General features: G+C 33.8%; 1 protein-coding gene and 1 long non-coding RNA gene across 5 annotated transcripts in view; both read right to left on the bottom strand.

Moving 5' to 3' along the window:
• The window catches only part of LOC132924430 (uncharacterized), a 213,436-nt gene extending 192,115 nt beyond the window's left edge, over positions 1-21,321 (bottom strand). The window contains exons 1-7 of one of the 4 annotated variants that reach the window (XR_009661325.1): positions 21,177-21,321; positions 20,975-21,111; positions 18,719-18,846; positions 17,369-17,516; positions 16,053-16,186; positions 15,132-15,261; positions 14,694-14,841 (exon numbers count right to left, since the gene is read on the bottom strand). This is a non-coding gene — a long non-coding RNA (uncharacterized LOC132924430). The remainder of the gene's footprint in view (positions 1-14,693; positions 14,842-15,131; positions 15,262-16,052; positions 16,187-17,368; positions 17,517-18,718; positions 18,847-20,974; positions 21,112-21,176) is intronic. The other 3 variants (XR_009661324.1, XR_009661326.1, XR_009661327.1) reach the window with 3 other exon arrangements.
• On the bottom strand, positions 6,502-14,392 carry LOC132927003 (proteoglycan 4-like). Its single transcript, XM_060991445.1, has 2 exons — positions 13,667-14,392; positions 6,502-7,963 (listed from the first exon to the last, which is right to left on the bottom strand). Exon 2 carries the CDS (start codon positions 7,944-7,946, stop codon positions 7,137-7,139), a length of 810 nt encoding a protein of 269 aa, XP_060847428.1. The 5' UTR covers positions 7,947-7,963; positions 13,667-14,392; the 3' UTR covers positions 6,502-7,136.
• Positions 21,322-23,464: the final 2,143 nt, after the last annotated feature.

Here is a 23,464-nt window from a genome sequence, read left to right as displayed (position 1 = left end):
TGCTTAAATGAGATGTATACAAGTTAATAATAATAAATTAGAATCCTTTTAATTATACAGTGGTCCAGGTTTCAAGAGATTAACTTGAGAATTGTGTTTTTTATAAGCAGTTCAAAACATAAATAATTAATATACGTCAAAATTATCATACAAAATCATGTTTTATAGTGTTTATGAAGAATCAGCTTACATAATATCTATAGAAGTTAATAATAATAAATTATAATCATTTTATTAATATAGTTGTCCAGGTTTCAAGAGATTAACTTGAGAATTGTGTGTTTTAGAAGCAGTTCAAAAAATAAATATATATTATTCGTCAAAATTATCATATAAAATCATGTTTTATAGTGTTTATGAAAAATCTGCTTAAATGAGATGTATGCAAGTTAATAATAATAAATTAGAATCATTTTCTTAATATAGTGGTCCAGGTTTCAAGAGATTAACTTGAGAATTGTGTGTTTTATTAGCAGTTCAAAAAATAAATATATATTATTCGTCAAAAATATCATATAAAATCATGTTTTATAGTTTTTATGAAGTACCTGCTTAAATGAGATGTATACAAGTTAATAATAATAAATTAGAATCATTTTCTTAATATAGTGGTCCAGGTTTCAAGAGATTAACTTGAGAATTGTGTGTTTTATAAGCAGTTCAATACATATATAATTAATATACGTGAAAATTATCATATAAAATCATGTTTTATAGTGTTTATGAAAAATCTGCTTAAATGAGATGTATACAAGTTAATAATAATAAATTAGAATCATTTTCTTAATATAGTGGTCCAGGTTTCAAGAGATTAACTTGAGAATTGTGTGTTTTATAAGCAGTTCAAAAAATGAATTTTTAATATTCGTCAAAATTATCATATAAAATCATGTTTTATAGCGTTATTGAAGTATCAGCTTAAATGAAATGTATGCTAGTTAATAATGGTAAATTAGAATAATTTTTTTAATCTAATGGTCTGACTTTCATGACACTAACTTGAGAATTCACTGTTTTATAAGCAGTTAAAAATATGAATTTAAAATACGAGTCAAAATAATCATAAAAAAACATGTTTTATAGTGTTTATGAAGTATCAGCTTATATGATATATATGGAAGTTGGTAATGGTAAATAAGAATCATATACTTAATCTAATGGTCTGGATTTCATGACACTAACTTTTTGTTACACTAATATTAATTGACTATCAATTATATTCAATATCCATTACTCGTACTATGCATAAAACTATTATTATTATCAGGATCGTCCAGTCCATTTTCAACGTAGGATGTTGAAACTTTCCCATGTGGTAGAAATGGTAATTCATGTTTCAATATGTCCTGAGTATATCTGGTGTACAGCCATCTAAAAAAAAATAGTAAGTTAAATATGTATAATGGTTGGAGGACAAAATGTCACTACTAGATACCATAAGGAGAACGACAATTTTTATATAACAACTAGTACGTGGACAACACTGAGTAATTCAGAAAAGGAAACTATCAAAACATAAACTAACAGACAAACTTCATTTTTATACAAAATACATGAAAGGAATTTACAATTGAAACTTAAATACAAAAACGAATGTAGAACTGCAAAACATAGATAACAGATGATAATAAATAATAATTATGATAAGCCATAAAAGATAGTACAAATGTACCAGAATGGTTTGTAGAAGGAATTCAAATGTATTATGAGTGTAACTAAAGAATACATTTGTACAACTGAAAATCGCTCCTTTTCAATACGAAAAAATGTTAAGTTGTATTATGCGTCAAAATTAACTTATAAAATCATATTTTATAGTTTTTATGAAGTAAAAATATCAGGTAAAATGAAAAAAATGAAAGTTAAAAATTATAAATTAGAATCATTTTCTTGATCTAGTAGTCAAGGATCAAGACATATACTTGTGTTAACTTCGGGCATAAAATATGAACAATTCGTTTATAATATCAAAAATCTTAATTAATAAATAACGAGTAGACTCAAAATCTAAGTAAATACAACGACCCGTCACGATACACAGCAGTACGGTGAACGCCACACAACTATCTAGTTTCGTTCTGAGGCGATTCGGCCGACGGATGTCGTCCCTACTACGGCGACGCTCACGCCCTCTGTTGGTGTATACATTTAATTTTTGACTGTTTTATAAGCAGATTAAAATAGGTATTCATAATATTTCTAAAACTTATCATATAAAATCATGTTTTATAGTGTTTATGAAAAATCTGCTTAAATGAGATGTATGCAAGTTAATAATAATAAATTAGAATCCTTTTAATTATACAGTGGTCCAGGTTTCAAGAGATTAACTTGAGAATTGTGTGTTTTATAAGCAGTTCAAAACATAAATAATTAATATACGTCAAAATTATCATACAAAATCATGTTTTATAGTGTTTATGAAGAATCAGCTTACATAATATATATAGAAGTTAATAATAGTAAATTAGAATCATTTTCTTAATATAGTGGTCCAGGTTTCAAGAGATTAACTTGAGAATTGTGTGTTTTATTAGCAGTTCAAAAAATAAATATATATTATTCGTCAAAAATATCATATAAAATCATGTTTTATAGTTTTTATGAAGTACCTGCTTAAATGAGATGTATACAAGTTAATAATAATAAATTAGAATCATTTTCTTAATATAGTGGTCCAGGTTTCAAGAGATTAACTTGAGAATTGTGTGTTTTATAAGCAGTTCAAAAAATAAATATATATTATTCGTCAAAAATATCATATAAAATCATGTTTTAAAATTTTTATGAAGTACCTGCTTAAATGAGATGTATGCAAGTTAATAATAATAAATTAGAATCATTTTCTTAATATAGTGGTCCAGGTTTCAAGAGATTAACTTGAGAATTGTGTGTTTTATAAGCAGTTCAAAAAATAAATATATATTATTCGTCAAAATTATCATATAAAATCATGTTTTATAGTGTTTATGAAAAATCTGCTTAAATGACATGTATGCAAGTTAATAATAATAAATTAGAATCATTTTCTTAATATAAAGGTCCAGGTTTCAAGAGATTAACTTGAGAATTGTGTGTTTTATAAGCAGTTCAAAAAATAAATATATATTATTCGTCAAAAATATCATATAAAATCATGTTTTATAGTTTTTATGAAGTACCTGCTTAAATGAGATGTATGCTAGTTAATAATAATAAATTAGAATCATTTTCTTAATATAGTGGTCCAGGTTTCAAGAGATTAACTTGAGAATTGTGTGTTTTATTAGCAGTTCAAAACATAAATAATTAATATACGTCAAAATTATCATACAAAATCATGTTTTATAGTGTTTATGAAAAATCTGCTTAAATGACATGTATGCAAGTTAATAATAATAAATTAGAATCATTTTCTTAATATAGTGGTCCAGGTTTCAAGAGATTAACTTGAGAATTGTGTGTTTTATAAGCAGTTCAAAAAATAAATATATATTATTCGTCAAAAATATCATATAAAATCATGTTTTATAATTTTTATGAAGTACCTGCTTAAATGAGATGTATGCAAGTTAATAATAATAAATTAGAATCATTTTCTTAATATAGTGGTCCAGGTTTCAAGAGATTAACTTGAGAATTGTGTGTTTTATAAGCAGTTCAAAAAATAAATATATATTATTCGTCAAAATTATCATATAAAATCATGTTTTATAGTGTTTATGAAAAATCTGCTTAAATGACATGTATGCAAGTTAATAATAATAAATTAGAATCATTTTCTTAATATAGTGGTCCAGGTTTCAAGAGATTAACTTGAGAATTGTGTGTTTTATAAGCAGTTCAAAAAATAAATATATATTATTCGTCAAAAATATCATATAAAATCATGTTTTATAGTTTTTATGAAGTACCTGCTTAAATGAGATGTATGCAAGTTAATAATAATAAATTAGAATCATTTTCTTAATATAGTGGTCTAGGTTTCAAGAGATTAACTTGAGAATTGTGTGTTTTATAAGCAGTTCAATACATATATAATTAATATACGTGAAAATTATCATATAAAATCATGTTTTATAGTGTTTATGAAAAATCTGCTTAAATGAGATGTATACAAGTTAATAATAATAAATTAGAATCATTTTCTTAATATAGTGGTCCAGGTTTCAAGAGATTAACTTGAGAATTGTGTGTTTTATAAGCAGTTCAAAAAATGAATTTTTAATATTCGTCAAAATTATCATATAAAATCATGTTTTATAGCGTTATTGAAGTATCAGCTTAAATGAAATGTATGCTAGTTAATAATGGTAAATTAGAATAATTTTTTTAATCTAATGGTCTGACTTTCATGACACTAACTTGAGAATTCACTGTTTTATAAGCAGTTAAAAATATGAATTTAAAATACGAGTCAAAATAATCATAAAAAAACATGTTTTATAGTGTTTATGAAGTATCAGCTTATATGATATATATGGAAGTTGGTAATGGTAAATAAGAATCATATACTTAATCTAATGGTCTGGATTTCATGACACTAACTTTTTGTTACACTAATATTAATTGACTATCAATTATATTCAATATCCATTACTCGTACTATGCATAAAACTATTATTATTATCAGGATCGTCCAGTCCATTTTCAACGTAGGATGTTGAAACTTTCCCATGTGGTAGAAATGGTAATTCATGTTTCAATATGTCCTGAGTATATCTGGTGTACAGCCATCTAAAAAAAAATAGTAAGTTAAATATGTATAATGGTTGGAGGACAAAATGTCACTACTAGATACCATAAGGAGAACGACAATTTTTATATAACAACTAGTACGTGGACAACACAGAGTAATTCAGAAAAGGAAACTATCAAAACATAAACTAACAGACAAACTTCATTTTTATACAAAATACATGAAAGGAATTTACAATTGAAACTTAAATACAAAAACGAATGTAGAACTGCAAAACATAGATAACAGATGATAATAAATAATAATTATGATAAGCCATAAAAGATAGTACAAATGTACCAGAATGGTTTGTAGAAGGAATTCAAATGTATTATGAGTGTAACTAAAGAATACATTTGTACAACTGAAAATCGCTCCTTTTCAATACGAAAAAATGTTAAGTTGTATTATGCGTCAAAATTAACTTATAAAATCATATTTTATAGTTTTTATGAAGTAAAAATATCAGGTAAAATGAAAAAAATGAAAGTTAAAAATTATAAATTAGAATCATTTTCTTGATCTAGTAGTCAAGGATCAAGACATATACTTGTGTTAACTTCGGGCATAAAATATGAACAATTCGTTTATAATATCAAAAATCTTAATTAATAAATAACGAGTAGACTCAAAATCTAAGTAAATACAACGACCCGTCACGATACACAGCAGTACGGTGAACGCCACACAACTATCTAGTTTCGTTCTGAGGCGATTCGGCCGACGGATGTCGTCCCTACTACGGCGACGCTCACGCCCTCTGTTGGTGTATACATTTAATTTTTGACTGTTTTATAAGCAGATTAAAATAGGTATTCATAATATTTCTAAAACTTATCATATAAAATCATGTTTTATAGTGTTTATGAAAAATCTGCTTAAATGAGATGTATGCAAGTTAATAATAATAAATTAGAATCCTTTTAATTATACAGTGGTCCAGGTTTCAAGAGATTAACTTGAGAATTGTGTGTTTTATAAGCAGTTCAAAACATAAATAATTAATATACGTCAAAATTATCATACAAAATCATGTTTTATAGTGTTTATGAAGAATCAGCTTACATAATATATATAGAAGTTAATAATAGTAAATTAGAATCATTTTCTTAATATAGTGGTCCAGGTTTCAAGAGATTAACTTGAGAATTGTGTGTTTTATAAGCAGTTCAAAAAATAAATATATATTATTCGTCAAAATTATCATATAAAATCATGTTTTATAGTGTTTATGAAAAATCTGCTTAAATGAGATGTATACAAGTTAATAATAATAAATTAGAATCCTTTTAATTATACAGTGGTCCAGGTTTCAAGAGATTAACTTGAGAATTGTGTTTTTTATAAGCAGTTCAAAACATAAATAATTAATATACGTCAAAATTATCATACAAAATCATGTTTTATAGTGTTTATGAAGAATCAGCTTACATAATATCTATAGAAGTTAATAATAATAAATTATAATCATTTTATTAATATAGTTGTCCAGGTTTCAAGAGATTAACTTGAGAATTGTGTGTTTTAGAAGCAGTTCAAAAAATAAATATATATTATTCGTCAAAATTATCATATAAAATCATGTTTTATAGTGTTTATGAAGAATCAGCTTACATAATATATATAGAAGTTAATAATAGTAAATTAGAATCATTTTCTTAATATAGTGGTCCAGGTTTCAAGAGATTAACTTGAGAATTGTGTGTTTTATAAGCAGTTCAAAAAATAAATATATATTATTCGTCAAAATTATCATATAAAATCATGTTTTATAGTGTTGACGCGTACCTACGGTTGTCACGGTGTGATGGTGAGGTAGCGTCGGATGGTGGTTGAACGGCACACGGGAGGAGCACGGGGGAAAGATGAATAAATAACACAAGTCAGTTTGGGGTTGAAAAAAAAAGTGGTTTTTATTATTGTGGCAGAAAACAAAAAAAAACACACCAAAGTGAAAAAAAAACAAAATAGGGAGATATGAGGGTATGTAATGCAGGTGGGCACGGTACGGCGCAAAAAAGGTCTGTCGCGTACGGTGCGGTGGAAATGACTGGTTTTTGTCTAGGGCCGGTTCACAGTCGCGGCGGGTCCGACGTTCCGACGCGGATCGTCGCGCGTCGGCGTCGTCCGTCGTCAACTTGTGGTTGAGAGAGGGCTTCCGGCGAGGCTATTCACGCAAATGCCGTTCGAATTCAAACGGTGTTTGCGCGGGGCCGCGTCATACTCCCCCCCCCCCAAACCACCAGTGACGGCGGTTGTCCGGCCGCCTCTGGTGGCTGTGTGGGTGGTCGTGTGGGTGGCTGTGTGGGTGGTTGGGTGGTTGGGGTAGATAGGTTCCGGAGGAGGGGTATTCCGGCTGGGTGCAGCGGTCTCACTCCGGCCTGTCTAGTCCTGTTGTGGTGGCGTCGTGGGGGCGGGGTTAGTTCTGGAACACGGTTTCCATGTCCACGTCGTCTGGTGGACCGACATCCATGTCGCACAGCAGCTCCGCCTCCTCATCCGGCGATATTTCCATATCGGCCGGTTTTGGGGAGTCGGTGGCTGGCTGCTCCGTGGCCTCGGCTTGTCCGGTAGGTATTACTACCTCCGGTGCCTCGGTCTCGGGGACAGGTTTGTCGGTCGCCTCCAGTGACCTTGGACCTGTTGCCGGTTCTGGGGTTGTGGACGCCGGTTTTTCCAGGCGGAATTGCTGAGAGGAGGTGGGGTCGGCAGGCTTCTTCTTGTCCACAAATTTCCGCTTCCTTTCGATGCTCCGGCGCTGCCGCGACGACATCGGCGTTGCCGTTTTCGGCGTCGTTTTAGCCTCATCTGTGGTCGGCGCGGGCGGTTTCGTCGACGTCCTCGGTCGTGGGACCGGTGCTGCCATGAGTGGTTGCGGGGGTGGGCGGATCAGCCGTGCGGACTGCGGCATCGGGGGCGGTCGCGGTGCGCCAGCCGGCTGTACGTGCCGTCTAGGGCTCCGGGACCTGTCGGTCACCGCGGGTGTCGGACCCACGTCGGTCGCCTTGCGGAAGACCGACGTGCGGTCGTCCCACCCGCGGGTGTAGGCTGCCCACAGTACCGGGTCCCGGCGTAGCTCTGCCGTGGACATCCGGCGCACCCGTGCTGCCGTAGTCGCATGGGCGGCTGCCTCCGCGGTAGCTACCTTCAGTAACTGCTGGGTGCGTTCCAGCAGTTCTGCGGCTTGCTGTAGGGGGGTGGTTGCTGTTGATTGTGGCTTTGTATTCATCCTTGTGCTGTTGTCGACTGTTTGTGGGTGATGAAAACAAAATAAAATAACCAATAATTAGCGTTACCTGCCGTTATTGTTTTGTGGTGGTGTTGGGGTGTGGGTGGGTTGTGGTTGGCGCGCGTTTCAGACATGACACGTGAATTTTGCGCGGTGGTTGTTGGTCCGTGAGGAATACACCTTTTCCTACGCGTTTGTGTAGTCTTACCGGTCCCCACCATTTTGGTGCGAAACCGGCGTGAAATTTGTCGTGCGCTTTTGACAGGTGATGCGCTTTGTAGTAAACGACGTCACCTGTTTTATATGTGGGTTGCGTCTGGCCACCGGTTACCGGTGGTATGTCCAGTACGTCTTTCTCACGCTTTTCCCTCTCCCTATTTATGTGTTCGATCGGGTCGGCAGTTGTCCTACTCAGGGCCCAATCACCCGGTCGTTTGCCCTCTCTGCCGAGGACGAGTACCGAGGGGGGGTATCCTGTTTGGACGTTGCGTCTATTCCTGATCGAAAATAATATAGGGGGAATTTTGGTGTCCCATGTGTTATGGTTACCGTTGGTGAGTAAAGCGCGTAGACCTTTTTTTATGTCCTGGTTGCGCCGTTCGACGGGGTTGGCCCTCGGGTGATATACCGGAGTTGTCCAGCCCTCGGCTCCCCACCGTTCGATCGCGTTGCGCATATCGTTTGCTACGAACTGGGGGCCGTTGTCGCTTAGGCACACACGGGGGTAACCGTAACGTGAAAAAAATTCTCTTTCGAGCGTTTCGGTTATTGTTTTTGTAGTGGCTGTACCTAGGGGGTATGCCTCGGTCCACCTACTAAACATATCCGTGGCAACCAGTAAATATTGTTTTCCCCTACTCGTGCGCGGGTAGGGGCCCATGAGGTCTATGCTGATTACCTCCCAGGGGTGGCGGGGTGTTCTGGCGGTCATTGGGTCATCTGCGCGCGCGTTTAGGGGTTTGGTGCACGCGCATATGTGACAAGACTTGACATACAGTCGGATGTCGTTCTTTTGACCTTTCCAGTAAAAGCGCTGTTTTATCGCCCTGTATGTTTCTTTCCAGCCTGGGTGGTTTGCTAGGACGTGATCGTGGTATGTCCAAATCACGTTCTGTATTTTTTGTCGTGGTATAATGACGGGTGTGTGGTCGCGCAAATTTATTCGCAGGAGGCCGTCGGTAAGAACGTATTTGTTCTTTTTTTCCGCGGCTTGCCTGGTATTGCGCGCCGGCGTGTCCGGTGTACCGTTGTCAATTATGTCACGTGTGTCGGGGTCATTGGACTGCCACGTCACGAGCGTAGCGTGTGTTATGGTGGGCTCGCTGGTGGTGTTGCCCGGGTCCGTAGTGGCGAACAGGTTGTCGGCCGGCGTGCTAGTAGTGGTGGTGATTTGGGTGATGGGTACTCCTACTAGCCGTTCCTCGAGGTGATCCTCGTCTACGGGGGGTCCTGGGGCTGGGTTGCGTGACAGCATGTCCGGCGCTTCGTTTTGTACGCCGGGCACGTGAGTGGTTTTGAAATCCAGGTTGGCCAGCTGTAGTGCCCACCTGGTCAACTTGGAGTTGGTGTTTTTGGCTCGGTGGAGCCAAGTGAGGGCGGAGTTGTCTGTGAATAGGTCAAAGTGACGGGCTTCTAAGTAAGGTCTAAACTTGTCGGTCGCCCAGATTATCGCGAGGCACTCGCGTTCGACCGCGGCGTACCTAGTCTGCGTGTCACTAAACTTTTTGCTCGCGTAGGCGATTATCCGTCTTTCCTCAGGTCTGTCACCCCGTTGGAAAAGAACGGCACCTGCTCCTATTTCGCTAGCATCGGTTTGTAGGCAGAACGGTTTTCCGTAATCTGGTGTCGACAGTTTTGGCGAATCGTACAGTGCGCGTTTTATTTTCATAAATGCCGCCTGTTCCGTTTCGGTCCACGACCACTTAGTCCCTTGTTTGAGCCTATCCGTTAGGGGTGCTATGGTGTCCGCGTAGTTGTCAACAAACTGGCTGTACCAGTTGCAGACGCCCAGGAATTTCCGTAGGTCCCTTATTTTAGTGGGTGTGGGGAAGTTCATAATGCAATCTAGTTTCTCCGGTTGTTTGTCTATGCCGTCGGAGGTGACTAGGTGTCCGAGAAATGAGATTTCGGTTGCTCCGAAACTGCATTTCTCGGTGTTGCATGTCAGCCCGTGTCTCTGTAGACGTTCCAAAACTTTGTCTAGGTGGCACTGGTGTTCGTCTGTGGTGTTCGAAAACACCACTATGTCGTCAAGGTAGACACGTACGAAGTCGTCCAGATACCCCCTCAAAACTTCGTTCATTAGTCGTACAAAGGTCATGGGGCTGTTTTTGAGGCCGAAGGGAAGTACTCGAAACTGATATAGACCCCGACTCGTCCGGAATGCCGTGTATTTTCGAGCATTCTGGTTAAGTGGTACTTGCCAGTATCCAGACTTAAGGTCCAAAATGCTGAAAATTTTGGCACCTCGCATTTGACGAATCAAAGTATTGAGGTCCGGCATCGGGTAAGCGTCGGACTCAGTGACATCATTGAGCCGTCTATAGTCTATGCACAGTCGGGGCGAGCCGTCTTTCTTTTTAGCTAAGACGACGGGTGCGGCCCACGGGGAGGTGCTTTGTTCTACGAGTCCCTGTTGTTCCATATCCCGTATCATGTTGTCTATTGTGGCCTGTTTTGTGTGTGGATAGGGGTATGGTTTGAGCGCTATTGGTGTTTGGTTTTTAAGGAGAATGTCGTGTTCGATTAATCTGGTGCGACCTACTCTACCGCTGAAAACGTCCGGGTAGTTGCGAATTACGTCGGTGATTTTCGCGCGTGTGTGTGGGTCACCGTGTATTAACAGATTATCGGTGTCTGGTGTAAGGCGGTGTGTGGTGGTCCGGCCCTTCCAGCACGCCGTTGTTCTCCTATGTGAACCTAAGTGTATAGTGCTCGTGGTGTAGTCCCAGGTGACTTCGTTGGTTACCAGGAAGTCGTGTCCTAGGAGCATGTCGCAGTATAAATTTTCCAGAATGGCTGCGGTGAAAGTGACCGTAAGGTCTCCTATTCTGGCTTCGAATGTGGCGGTACCACTTGTTACTGTGGTGTGTCCGTCCGCCATTCGTACGTGGGTGGGTTGTCCGTGTTGTGGTGTGCCATGTGTGTGTGCAATGTTCGGGCTTACATATGATTTTTGTGCTTGTGAGTCGAGTAGTGCTGTTACGAAGCCTGACCTAAATTCGAGCTCGACCGCTGGGGTCGGAATTTTGTCGGGGCATGTTCGTTTAACACTATTCGACATCGGGTGTGTGTAGTAGCGGGATAACTGGTTCTTAACCGCGATTTCGGAGTCCATGGTGGCGGTTTGCACCGCCATTACCATGGCATCCGTTTCGGTTACCTCTGTGCTACGTATACATTCCGATGGTGCACGTGTAAATTTCGTAGTGGGGGTCGTGGTGAGTGGTGATGATGACCTACTACTTGGAGAAATTTCAGGTGTGTGGACGGGTGATATATGTGAAAACGCCGAGCGTGTCGATGCGCGTTCGATGGTTATATCCCCGTCGATAATGCCGAAGGCTGGTGTTGATGGCGTGTGTGAGTGTGTGTGTGTAGGAGAGGCGGCGGTGCGGACAACTGTCCGCCGACTCACCTGGCGTTTCCCGAAGCCGGCGCGTTCGCGGGGCAGTCACTGTTCCAGTGCGGCCCTCCACAGTACCGGCACGGGTCGCGCGGTAGCGGCCTTCCGGCCGTACCGTCCCGTGTTCGCGGTGTGTGTGGTGGTCGCGGAGCGCGTGACTGTCCGCCTCTGTCGCGTTCCGGTTTCGTTAACGCTTGTGTGGGCGGGTGATCTGGTGTGTCCATAATCGCCGCGATTTGTCGGAGGTCCGCAAATGTGTTGGGGCGTTGCAGTCGTATATGCGTACGGTACTCACTGTGCGTTAATCCGACTATCGTATGTACTAGCTGTGGTTCAGCTAGCACCGGGACTTGCCCGTTGTTGATGCGGCGCGCGAGTTGGTTTTTTGTTGTGAAAAACTCCGTAAGCGACTGTGTTGGTGATTGCCGGACGGACACTATCTCCGTCTGCAGCCGGGACTGAATGTCCATGTTGTTGAACTTTTGTAAAAAGTCCGCACGGAATTCGTCCCAGGTGTAGTCCAGTATCCTGACGGTGTTCCACCAGGTACTGGCTGCACCCTTTAGCTGAGGTTCGATAATGTTTGTCCAGCCCGTCCTATCTATATGCGTTCTATATAAGGTCGCTTCGACCTTATGTATAAACCGTACCGGGTCCTCGGGTGTCGTTCCGTGGAACTCCGGCAGTGAGTATCTCACTGTGCGTACATCGTCATACGGTATCAGTGATGATTGTGTCATATAGGTATGCGGGTGGGCGGTGGTGTGGGGTGTATACGACGCGTTATCGAAGTGCACGGAGCGGTCTGCGCGGTGGTCGCCCACGGCCGGTGAATCGCGTGCCGCGGGACCCCTCGCTCCGTATTCCGTGCTGTTCGCTGCGTGTATGTGTGTGTGGTGGTGCGCGTTATCGGTCGGCGGCGACTCCGGTATGTTCCGGTGTTGCCCCGATGACATTGCGCGTTGAGGGCGGGTCGGTGCGGAGACCTCCGGTTGTGGATCCGGTGTCGGGCGCGACATACCCATCTCTAGGCGACGCATTGTCTCCGCTATCCGGCGTTGGTCTTCGCTGAAGCGGGCCATGCAGTCTTCGAGCATGGCTAGTCGGGCTTCCAAGCTGTGCCTGTGCGGCGCGCTTTCCGCCGACTGCCGCACCTCTTGTGTTATACCCTGGACTGCCTGTACGAGGTCCGTGGCATTTTGTGTGGTATATGGTGATGGGGGTAGTGCGTGTGTGGGGCGTGACGTATCCAACGGCTCTTGGGTGGGTATACGGCCGCCCGTGCTCGGCTCGGGTTGCCCGGCGTCGTATGCCTGGCTTACGTCCGAGTCGAGTCCGGTTGGCCCAGTGGTATTCGTGGGCTGAAACCGGACGGAATTTGCCTGTATACCCATATCCGCAAAGTATTGAGCTAAACGGATTTCGAGTGCGTCTTTCGCGCCTCCTTCCGTTAGCCCGCGTTGGCCACATTCGTACCGTAGCTCCGCAGCGGTCAACTCATTCATATATTTTCCTGCCATGACGTCCGGTAGTTTTTCCGGTGTTATGTTCAAGGAAAATATACAAGTGTCGGTGATATCGTTGGAAGCGGGTATCGCGTTCTTCCGATCCGTGTTGACCGCGTATCGGCAAATCTATTTGCGTACGTATGTAGGTCAGTGGGTCGTTGACCGTTGGTGTTGTGTGTGCGGGGTGATCACAATAACCGGTTTCCGGATTGTGGTGTCGCGGCTGCGCGTGTGTGCGTATTCCTGTCGACTATTTTGGTTCGGGACGGCGGCGGCGGTCCGGTTTTGTGGTGTCGCTGGGCGGGTGGTGGTGCTGGCGGGGTGTGTATACCTTATCGCGCTCTAGCGGTCCTACCAATCCTATTCCCCGTGTGTTTGCGGTGTCGCGCGCGGTGAAGTCGGTGCGTCCGTAAATCAGGCGGCGCGGCTATCGTTACGTTCTTTATGGTTATGTTACGTAACGCCGGTTTTTCCGTTATAGCTCGCAAACCACGTTTTTGTCGTGTGGTGTCGGGATACGTTTTGCGAGTCGCAAAATGGGGTGTTGGTGGTGGTAGTTAGTGGTAAGAATAATATATTTCACTTACCGGTGATTCCAGTTCGGGGAGCCAATTTGACGCGTACCTACGGTTGTCACGGTGTGATGGTGAGGTAGCGTCGGATGGTGGTTGAACGGCACACGGGAGGAGCACGGGGGAAAGATGAATAAATAACACAAGTCAGTTTGGGGTTGAAAAAAAAAGTGGTTTTTATTATTGTGGCAGAAAACAAAAAAAAACACACCAAAGTGAAAAAAAAACAAAATAGGGAGATATGAGGGTATGTAATGCAGGTGGGCACGGTACGGCGCAAAAAAGGTCTGTCGCGTACGGTGCGGTGGAAATGACTGGTTTTTGTCTAGGGCCGGTTCACAGTCGCGGCGGGTCCGACGTTCCGACGCGGATCGTCGCGCGTCGGCGTCGTCCGTCGTCAACTTGTGGTTGAGAGAGGGCTTCCGGCGAGGCTATTCACGCAAATGCCTTTCGAATTCAAACGGTGTTTGCGCGGGGCCGCGTCAGTGTTTATGAAAAATCTGCTTAAATGAGATGTATGCAAGTTAATAATAATAAATTAGAATCATTTTCTTTATATAGTGGTCCAGGTTTCAAGAGATTAACTTGAGAATTGTTTGTTTTATAAGCAGTTCAATACATAAATAATTAAGATACGTTAAAATTATCATATAAAATCATATTTTATAGTTTTTATGAAGCACCTGCTTAAATGAGATGTATGCAAGGTAATAATAATAAATAAGAATCATTTTCTTAATATAGTGGTCCAGGTTTCAAGAGATTAACTTGAGAACTGTGTGTTTTATAAGCAGTTCAAAAAATAAATTTATATTATTCGTCAAAATTATCATATAAAATCATGTTTTATAGTTTTTATGAAGTACCTGCTTATATAATAATATATATATTATATATTATATATTATATATTATATATATATTGCTTATATAATAATATATATAATAATAATAATAAATAAATTAATTTAATTAATATTATGGTCAGGGAAGCATTTGAGTAATTTTTAGATACATTGCTATTCATTTTCTATCAACTATACCTAATAACCATTACACGTACATTGCATAAATTCTTTATAATCAGTATCTCTTAGTTCATTTTCAACATTGGATGTTCATACTTTCCCAAAGTTGTATGCATACAAATAAATGTCTCAGCATTCCTTTAGTCATCTCCTGTATTGCCATCTAAAAAAATTTAATCAGTTAAATATATATAATAATTGGAGAATGACTCGATAACTCAGTGCTTTATAAGCAGTTTAAAACATGAATTTTTGATATTCGACAAGATGATCATATAAAATCATGTTTTTTAGTGTTTATGAAGTATCAAGTTAAATGAATTGTATGAAAGTTAATTATATAAACAAGTATCATTTACTTAGTGCTATTATCAGGATTTCATGACATTAACATTTTGTTACATTACTTTTAATTTTCTATCAATTATATTCTATTATAAGCTCTACACGTACCTTGAATAAAACAATTATTATTATCAGTATCTTCTAGTCCATTTTCATCATAGGATGTTTATATTTTCCAAACTGATAGAATCGCGAATTCATGTCTCACCATGGCTTTCATTGTCTGCTGTATTGCAATCTGAAAATATTGTAGTCAGTTAAATATGCGTATAGTTGGAGTAACTAATGTCACTACTACACACCATAATTAGAACGAAAATCTTAATATGATAACTAGTATTTGGAAAATACTGAATAAGTCAGTAACGGAAACAATCAAACAATAACTATCTGAACAACTTTATTCTTAATACAAAATATTTAAAAACAATTTTCAGTTAAAACTTAAATGCAAATACGATTGTAAAACAGCAAAGTGATATGAAATATAATCATATAACAGATGATAAGAAATAATAATTATGATAAGCCATAAAAGATAATACAAATCTACCAAATTATTTTGTTGAATTTGAATGTAAAATAAATGTAACTAAATAATACACTCGAACAATAACTTAAATTTTCTTCTTTTCAATATGAAAAAAATATGAATTGTATAATTCGTGAAAATTAACATATAAAATAATTTGTTAAAGTTCTTATGAAATAAAAATATCTGGTTAAACAAAACATATGAAAGTTATAAATGATAAAATGGAATAATTTTCATAATATAACAGTCAAGGTTTCAAAACACGTACTTGAGAATAAAATATTTTATAAGCAGTTAAATGTATGAATTTATTATATTCAACAAAATTATCATATACATATAATAAAACTAAAATGATTTTTATAGCTAAGACAAATTTTAAGAATGAAAATTAAAAGTTCTCAGGTGTTTAATAATCATTTATTCACTTTATTAACAAATATCTATTGTATCACTACATTAACATTCTATAACTTATATTCAATAACCATTACTTGTAAATTGCATAAATTCATTATAATCAGTATTCGTTAGTTCATTTTCAAAATTGGATGTTCATACTTTTCCAGAGTTGTTTGAATACCAATTAATGTTTCAGCATCCCTTGAGTGATTTGCTGTATTTCCATCTAAAAAAATATATTCAGTTAAATAAATATAATAGTTGAAGAATGACTCGATAACTCATTGCTTTATAAGCAGTTTAATACATGAATTTTTAATATTCATCAAAATTATCATATAAAATCATGTTTTATAGTGTTTATGAAAAATCTGCTTAAATGAAATGTATGCAAGTTAATAATAATAAACCAGAATCATTTTCTTTATATAGTGGTCCAGGTTTCAAGAGATTAACTTGAGAATTGTTTGTTTTATAAGCAGTTCAATACATAAATAATTAATATACGTTAAAATTATCATATAAAATCATATTTTATAGGTTTTATGAAGTACCTGCTTAAATGAGATGTATGCAAGTTAATAATAATAAATAAGAATCATTTTCTTAATATAGTGGTCCAGGTTTCAAGAGATTAACTTGAGAACTGTGTGTTTTATAAGCAGTTCAAAAAATAAATTTATATTATTCGTCAAAATTATCATATAAAATCATGTTTTATAGTTTTTATGAAAAATCTGCTTAAATGAAATGTATGCAAGTTAATAATAATAAATTAGAATCATTTTCTTAATATAGTGGTCCAGGTTTCAAGAGATTAACTTGAGAACTGTGTGTTTTATAAGCAGTTCAAAAAATAAATTTATATTATTCGTCAAAATTATCATATAAAATCATGTTTTATAGTTTTTATGAAGTACCTGCTTAAATGAGATGTATGCAAGTTAATAATAATAAATTAGAATCATTTTCTTTATATAGTGGTCCAGGTTTCAAGAGATTAACTTGAGAATTGTTTGTTTTATAAGCAGTTCAAAAAATAAATATATATTATTTGTCAAAAATATCATATAAAATCATGTTTTATAGAGTTTATGAAAAATCTGCTTAAATGAGATGTATGCAAGTTAATAATAATAAATTAGAATCATTTTCTTAATATAGTGGTCCAGGTTTCAAGTGATTAACTAGAGAATTGTGTGTTTTATAAGCAGTTCAAAAAATAAATATATATTATTCGTCAAAATTATCATATAAAATCATTTTTTATAGTGTTTATGAAAAATCTGCTTAAATGAAATGTATGCAAGTTAATAATAATAAATTAAATAATTTAATTAATATTATGGTCAGGGGAGCATTTGAGTAATTTTTAGATACATTACTATTCATTTTCTATCAACTATACCTAATAACCATTACTTGTAAATTGCATAAATTCATTATAATCAGTATTCGTTAGTTCATTTTCAAAATTGGATGTTCATACTTTTCCAGAGTTGTTTGAATACCAATTAATGTTTCAGCATCCCTTGAGTGATTTGCTGTATTTCCATCTAAAAAAATATATTCAGTTAAATAAATATAATAGTTGAAGAATGACTCGATAACTCATTGCTTTATAAGCAGTTTAATACATGAATTTTTAATATTCATCAAAATTATCATATAAAATCATGTTTTATAGTGTTTATGAAAAATCTGCTTAAATGAAATGTATGCAAGTTAATAATAATAAACCAGAATCATTTTCTTTATATAGTGGTCCAGGTTTCAAGAGATTAACTTGAGAATTGTTTGTTTTATAAGCAGTTCAATACATAAATAATTAATATACGTTAAAATTATCATATAAAATCATATTTTATAGGTTTTATGAAGTACCTGCTTAAATGAGATGTATGCAAGTTAATAATAATAAATAAGAATCATTTTCTTAATATAGTGGTCCAGGTTTCAAGAGATTAACTTGAGAACTGTGTGTTTTATAAGCAGTTCAAAAAATAAATTTATATTATTCGTCAAAATTATCATATAAAATCATGTTTTATAGTTTTTATGAAAAATCTGCTTAAATGAAATGTATGCAAGTTAATAATAATAAATTAGAATCATTTTCTTAATATAGTGGTCCAGGTTTCAAGAGATTAACTTGAGAACTGTGTGTTTTATAAGCAGTTCAAAAAATAAATTTATATTATTCGTCAAAATTATCATATAAAATCATGTTTTATAGTTTTTATGAAGTACCTGCTTAAATGAGATGTATGCAAGTTAATAATAATAAATTAGAATCATTTTCTTTATATAGTGGTCCAGGTTTCAAGAGATTAACTTGAGAATTGTTTGTTTTATAAGCAGTTCAAAAAATAAATATATATTATTTGTCAAAAATATCATATAAAATCATGTTTTATAGAGTTTATGAAAAATCTGCTTAAATGAGATGTATGCAAGTTAATAATAATAAATTAGAATCATTTTCTTAATATAGTGGTCCAGGTTTCAAGTGATTAACTAGAGAATTGTGTGTTTTATAAGCAGTTCAAAAAATAAATATATATTATTCGTCAAAATTATCATATAAAATCATTTTTTATAGTGTTTATGAAAAATCTGCTTAAATGAAATGTATGCAAGTTAATAATAATAAATTAAATAATTTAATTAATATTATGGTCAGGGGAGCATTTGAGTAATTTTTAGATACATTACTATTCATTTTCTATCAACTATACCTAATAACCATTACACGTACATTGCATAAATTCTTTATAATCAGTATCTTTTAGTTCATTTTAAACATTGGATGTTCATACTTTCCCAAAGTTGTATGCATACAAATAAATGTATCAGCATTCCTTGAGTCATCTCCTGTATTGCCATCTAAAAAAATTTTATCAGTTAAATATATAAAACAATTGGAGAATGACTCGATAACTCAGTGCTTTATAAGCAGTTTAAAACATGAATTTTTGATATTCGTCAAAATGATCATATAAAATCATGTTTTATAGTTTTTATGAAAAATCTGCTAAAATGAGATGTATGCAAGTTAATAATAATAAATTAGAATCATTTTCTTAATATAGTGGTCAAGGTTTCAAGAGATTAACTTGAGAATTGTTTGTTTTATAAGCAGTTCAAAAAATAAATATATATAATTCGTCAAAATGATCATATAAAATCATGTTTTATAGTTTTTATGAAAAATCTGCTAAAATGAGATGTATGCAAGTTAATAATAATAAATTAGAATCATTTTCTTAATATAGTGGTCAAGGTTTCAAGAGATTAACTTGAGAATTGTTTGTTTTATAAGCAGTTCAAAAAATAAATATATATAATTCGTCAAAATTATCATATAAAATAATGTTTTATAGTTTTTAAGAAGTATCTGCTTAAATGAGATGTATGCAAGTTAATAATAATAAATTAGAATCATTTTCTTAATATATTGGTCCAGGTTTCAAGTGATTAACTTGAGAATTGTTTGTTTTATAAGCAGTTCAATACATAAATAATTAATATACGTTAAAATTATCATATAAAATCATATTTTATAGTTTTTATGAAGCACCTGCTTAAATGAGATGTATGCAAGTTAATAATAATAAATTAGAATCATTTTCTTAATTTAGTGGTCCAGGTTACAAGAGATAAACTTGAGAACTGTGTATTTTATAAGCAGTTCAAAAAATAAATATATATTATTCGTCAAAATTATCATATAAAATCATGTTTTATAGTGTTTATGAAAAATCTGCTTAAATGAAATGTATGCAAGTTAATAATAATAAATTAGACTCATTTTCTTTATATAGTGGTCCAGGTTTCAAGTGATTAACTTGAGAATTGTGTGTTTTATAAGCAGTTCAAAAAATAAATATATATTATTCGTCAAAATTATCATATAAAATCATGTTTTATAGTTTTTATGAAGTACCTGCTTAAATGAGATGTATGCAAGTTAATAATAATAAATTAGAATCATTTTCTTAATTTAGTGGTCCAGGTTACAAGAGATAAACTTGAGAACTGTGTATTTTATAAGCAGTTCAAAAAATAAATATATATTATTCGTCAAAATTATCATATAAAATCATGTTTTATAGTGTTTATGAAAAATCTGCTTAAATGAAATGTATGCAAGTTAATAATAATAAATTAGACTCATTTTCTTTATATAGTGGTCCAGGTTTCAAGTGATTAACTTGAGAATTGTGTGTTTTATAAGCAGTTCAAAAAATAAATATATATTATTCGTCAAAATTATCATATAAAATCATGTTTTATAGTTTTTATGAAGTACCTGCTTAAATGAGATGTATGCAAGATAATAATAATAAATTAGAATCATTTTCTTAATATAGTGGTCCAGGATTCAAGAGATTAACTTGAGAATTGTTTGTTTTATAAGCAGTTCAAAAAATAAATATATATAATTCGTCAAAATTATCATATAAAATAATGTTTTATAGTTTTTAAGAAGTATCTGCTTAAATGAGATGTATGCAAGTTAATAATAATAAATTAGAATCATTTTCTTTATATATTGGTCCAGGTTTCAAGTGATTAACTTGAGAATTGTTTGTTTTATAAGCAGTTCAATACATAAATAATTAATATACGTTAAAATTATCATATAAAATCATATTTTATAGTTTTTATGAAGCACCTGCTTAAATGAGATGTATGCAAGTTAATAATAATAAATTAGAATCATTTTCTTAATTTAGTGGTCCAGGTTACAAGAGATAAACTTGAGAACTGTGTATTTTATAAGCAGTTGGAAATATGAATTTTTAAAATTCGTCAAAAGTATCATATAAAAGCATGTTTTATAGTGTTATACTATTATCAGCTTTAAAGAAATGTATGCTGGTTAATAATGGTAAATTAAAATAATTTACTTAATCCTAATGTCAGGTTTTCATGTCATAAACTTATTGTTACATTTAACATTACTATTAATTTTCTATCAATTATATTCTATTATAAGTTCTACACGTACGTTGAATAAAACAATTATTATTATCAGTATCTTCTAGTCTATTTTCATCGTAGGATGTTTATATTTTCCAAACTGATAGAAACATGAATATTGAATTCATGTCTCACCATGGCTTTCATTGTCTGCTGTACTGCAATCTGAAAATATTGTAGTCAGTTAAATATATGTAATAATTGGAGTAAATAATGTCACTATTACACACCATAATTAGAACGAAAATCTTTATATGATAACTAGTACTTGGAAAATACTGAATAAGTCAGTTACGGAAACAATCAAACAAAAACTATCTGAACAACTTCTTTCTTAATACAAAATATTTGAAAACAATTTTCAGTTGAAACTGAAATGCAAATACGAATGTAAATAATCATATAACATATGATAAGAAATAATAATTATGATAAGCCATAATAGTACAAATCACGGTCTTAGAAGATAAGATCTTCTAAGACCGTGGTACAAATCTACCAGAATATTTTGTTGAATTTGAATGTTAAATAAATGTAACTAAATAGTACACTCGAACAATAACTTAAATTTTCTTCTATTCAATATGATAAAAATATGAATTGTATAATTCGTCAAAATTAACATATAAAATCATATGTTATAGTTCTTATGGAGTAAAAATATCTGGTTAAATAAAACATATGAAAAATATAAATGATGAAATGGAATAATTTTCATTATATAGCAGTCAAGGTTTCAAATCACGTTCTTGAGAATAAAATATTTTTTATGCTGTTAAATATATGAATTTTTTAAATTTGTCAAAAATATCATATAAAAGCTTGTTTTATAGTGTTTATTTAGTATCAGCTTAAATGAATTGTATGCAAGTTAATAATGTTAAATTAGATTAATTTATTTAATCCTATTGGTCAGGGATTCATTAGAGTAACTTTTCGTAGGATGTTTATACTTTTCAAAGTGATAGAAACGTAAATTCATTTCTCAGCATGGCTTTAGTTGTCTGATGTACTGCTATCTGAAAAAATGTATTCTTTTTAATATATATAATGGTTGAAGAATAACTTGAGAAATCATTGTTAAAACATGCTAATAGCAAATTAGATAGTTTATTGCAATAACAAATGTTTAAAATTAGAATTCAACGATAAATTAAGAAAAACTCACTTTAAGGGGAAATGATTATTCAGTTGCTACTGCTGCAGATATTTCTTAATATTATATTTATGTAACAATGAGTTATTTATTTTTCTATAAATTCGAAATGTTAAATTTATATATTTTCCAAAAACATCTTATATTGTACCTATATTATATCTTTAAATTGTAGTAAGATCAAATAATTACAAATTTTATGATATAGAAACAATAATTGTATTAACATTAATCAAATAAAATTCAAATGTTTCAAATGTCTATAAATAACTCAAAGAATTTCAATTTTTTTTTTAAGTAATTCTATTATGTCTTGAAAATTCCAATAAAATTACTTGATAAAAAATGAAACCGTTCTACGGTTATTACTCGTCACGGTTATTCTTTTGCGTATTATAACTCAAGAACAAAATAGTTTCCTTTTTCCACATTTTTCGTTTTTAGTTTTTCCTGATTATTTTTAAAATTATAAAGATTTCTTTAGATTTGCTCCTTGACTACAATTATTAAATCTAATTGTCTACCAATAACTATTAAGATAATAGTTAAATTAATTTATATTTATACATCAGTAGATACATACATATATGTATATTTATTAAGCTTAAAGTTATCAAAATGTTGTAGACAATAATCAATATCATAATTATATATATTTCTCCTGCGTCTATTTATCTTTTCTTAAGAACGTCATTCTAAAAGATTAATATTCTAAATCAATTTTTAATGCCGGAAGAAAAATCGAGTGTAAATGAAACAATATTGTACTTAAGCAATTCTATTATTGTTTCATTTTAATTAAATGCCGATTAGTAAAAGTCGATTGATTTATTACTAAATGTTTTTTTATATAATATTCATTAGGAAGCATTTATATTACGAGTATTAAAATGTCAACAATATTCGATCCTTCATGTATGAAAATTGCGTATATAAAACGCCGTCTCATGAAATATATTACATATATTGTTTGTTTTTAGGGGTTTCTTTTTAGTAATAAATAAAATAAATTTACAACCATGTTAAAATAATAAAATAATTAAACGATACTGATCATTATCTGAAAAGAATCACTCCGTACATGTATTAGTATATTAGTATATTATTATTATATTAAGTACAAATTATTGGTTTGTTTGGTATGACTATATTGACTAACTTATTATTTCAAATCTAATACTGAACTCTATATGTATTCTATATTTAATTATATTATGTATCATGCATAAATACTATTATATTTATTATTGTAATTTTTATAACCAACTCTTATCTAATAAGTATATATTATTATATCTTTTTTATATTTATCGTAAATATATGCGATTATTTGTATTGTTTGTGTTTGCCAAACAATAATTT

The sequence above is a fragment of the Rhopalosiphum padi genome, chromosome 3 (assembly GCF_020882245.1).
Source record: "Rhopalosiphum padi isolate XX-2018 chromosome 3, ASM2088224v1, whole genome shotgun sequence".
NCBI lineage: Eukaryota > Metazoa > Arthropoda > Insecta > Hemiptera > Aphididae > Rhopalosiphum > Rhopalosiphum padi.
The sequence above is the reverse complement of the archived record's forward strand: the minus strand, read 5'-3'. Positions and strand labels throughout refer to the sequence as shown.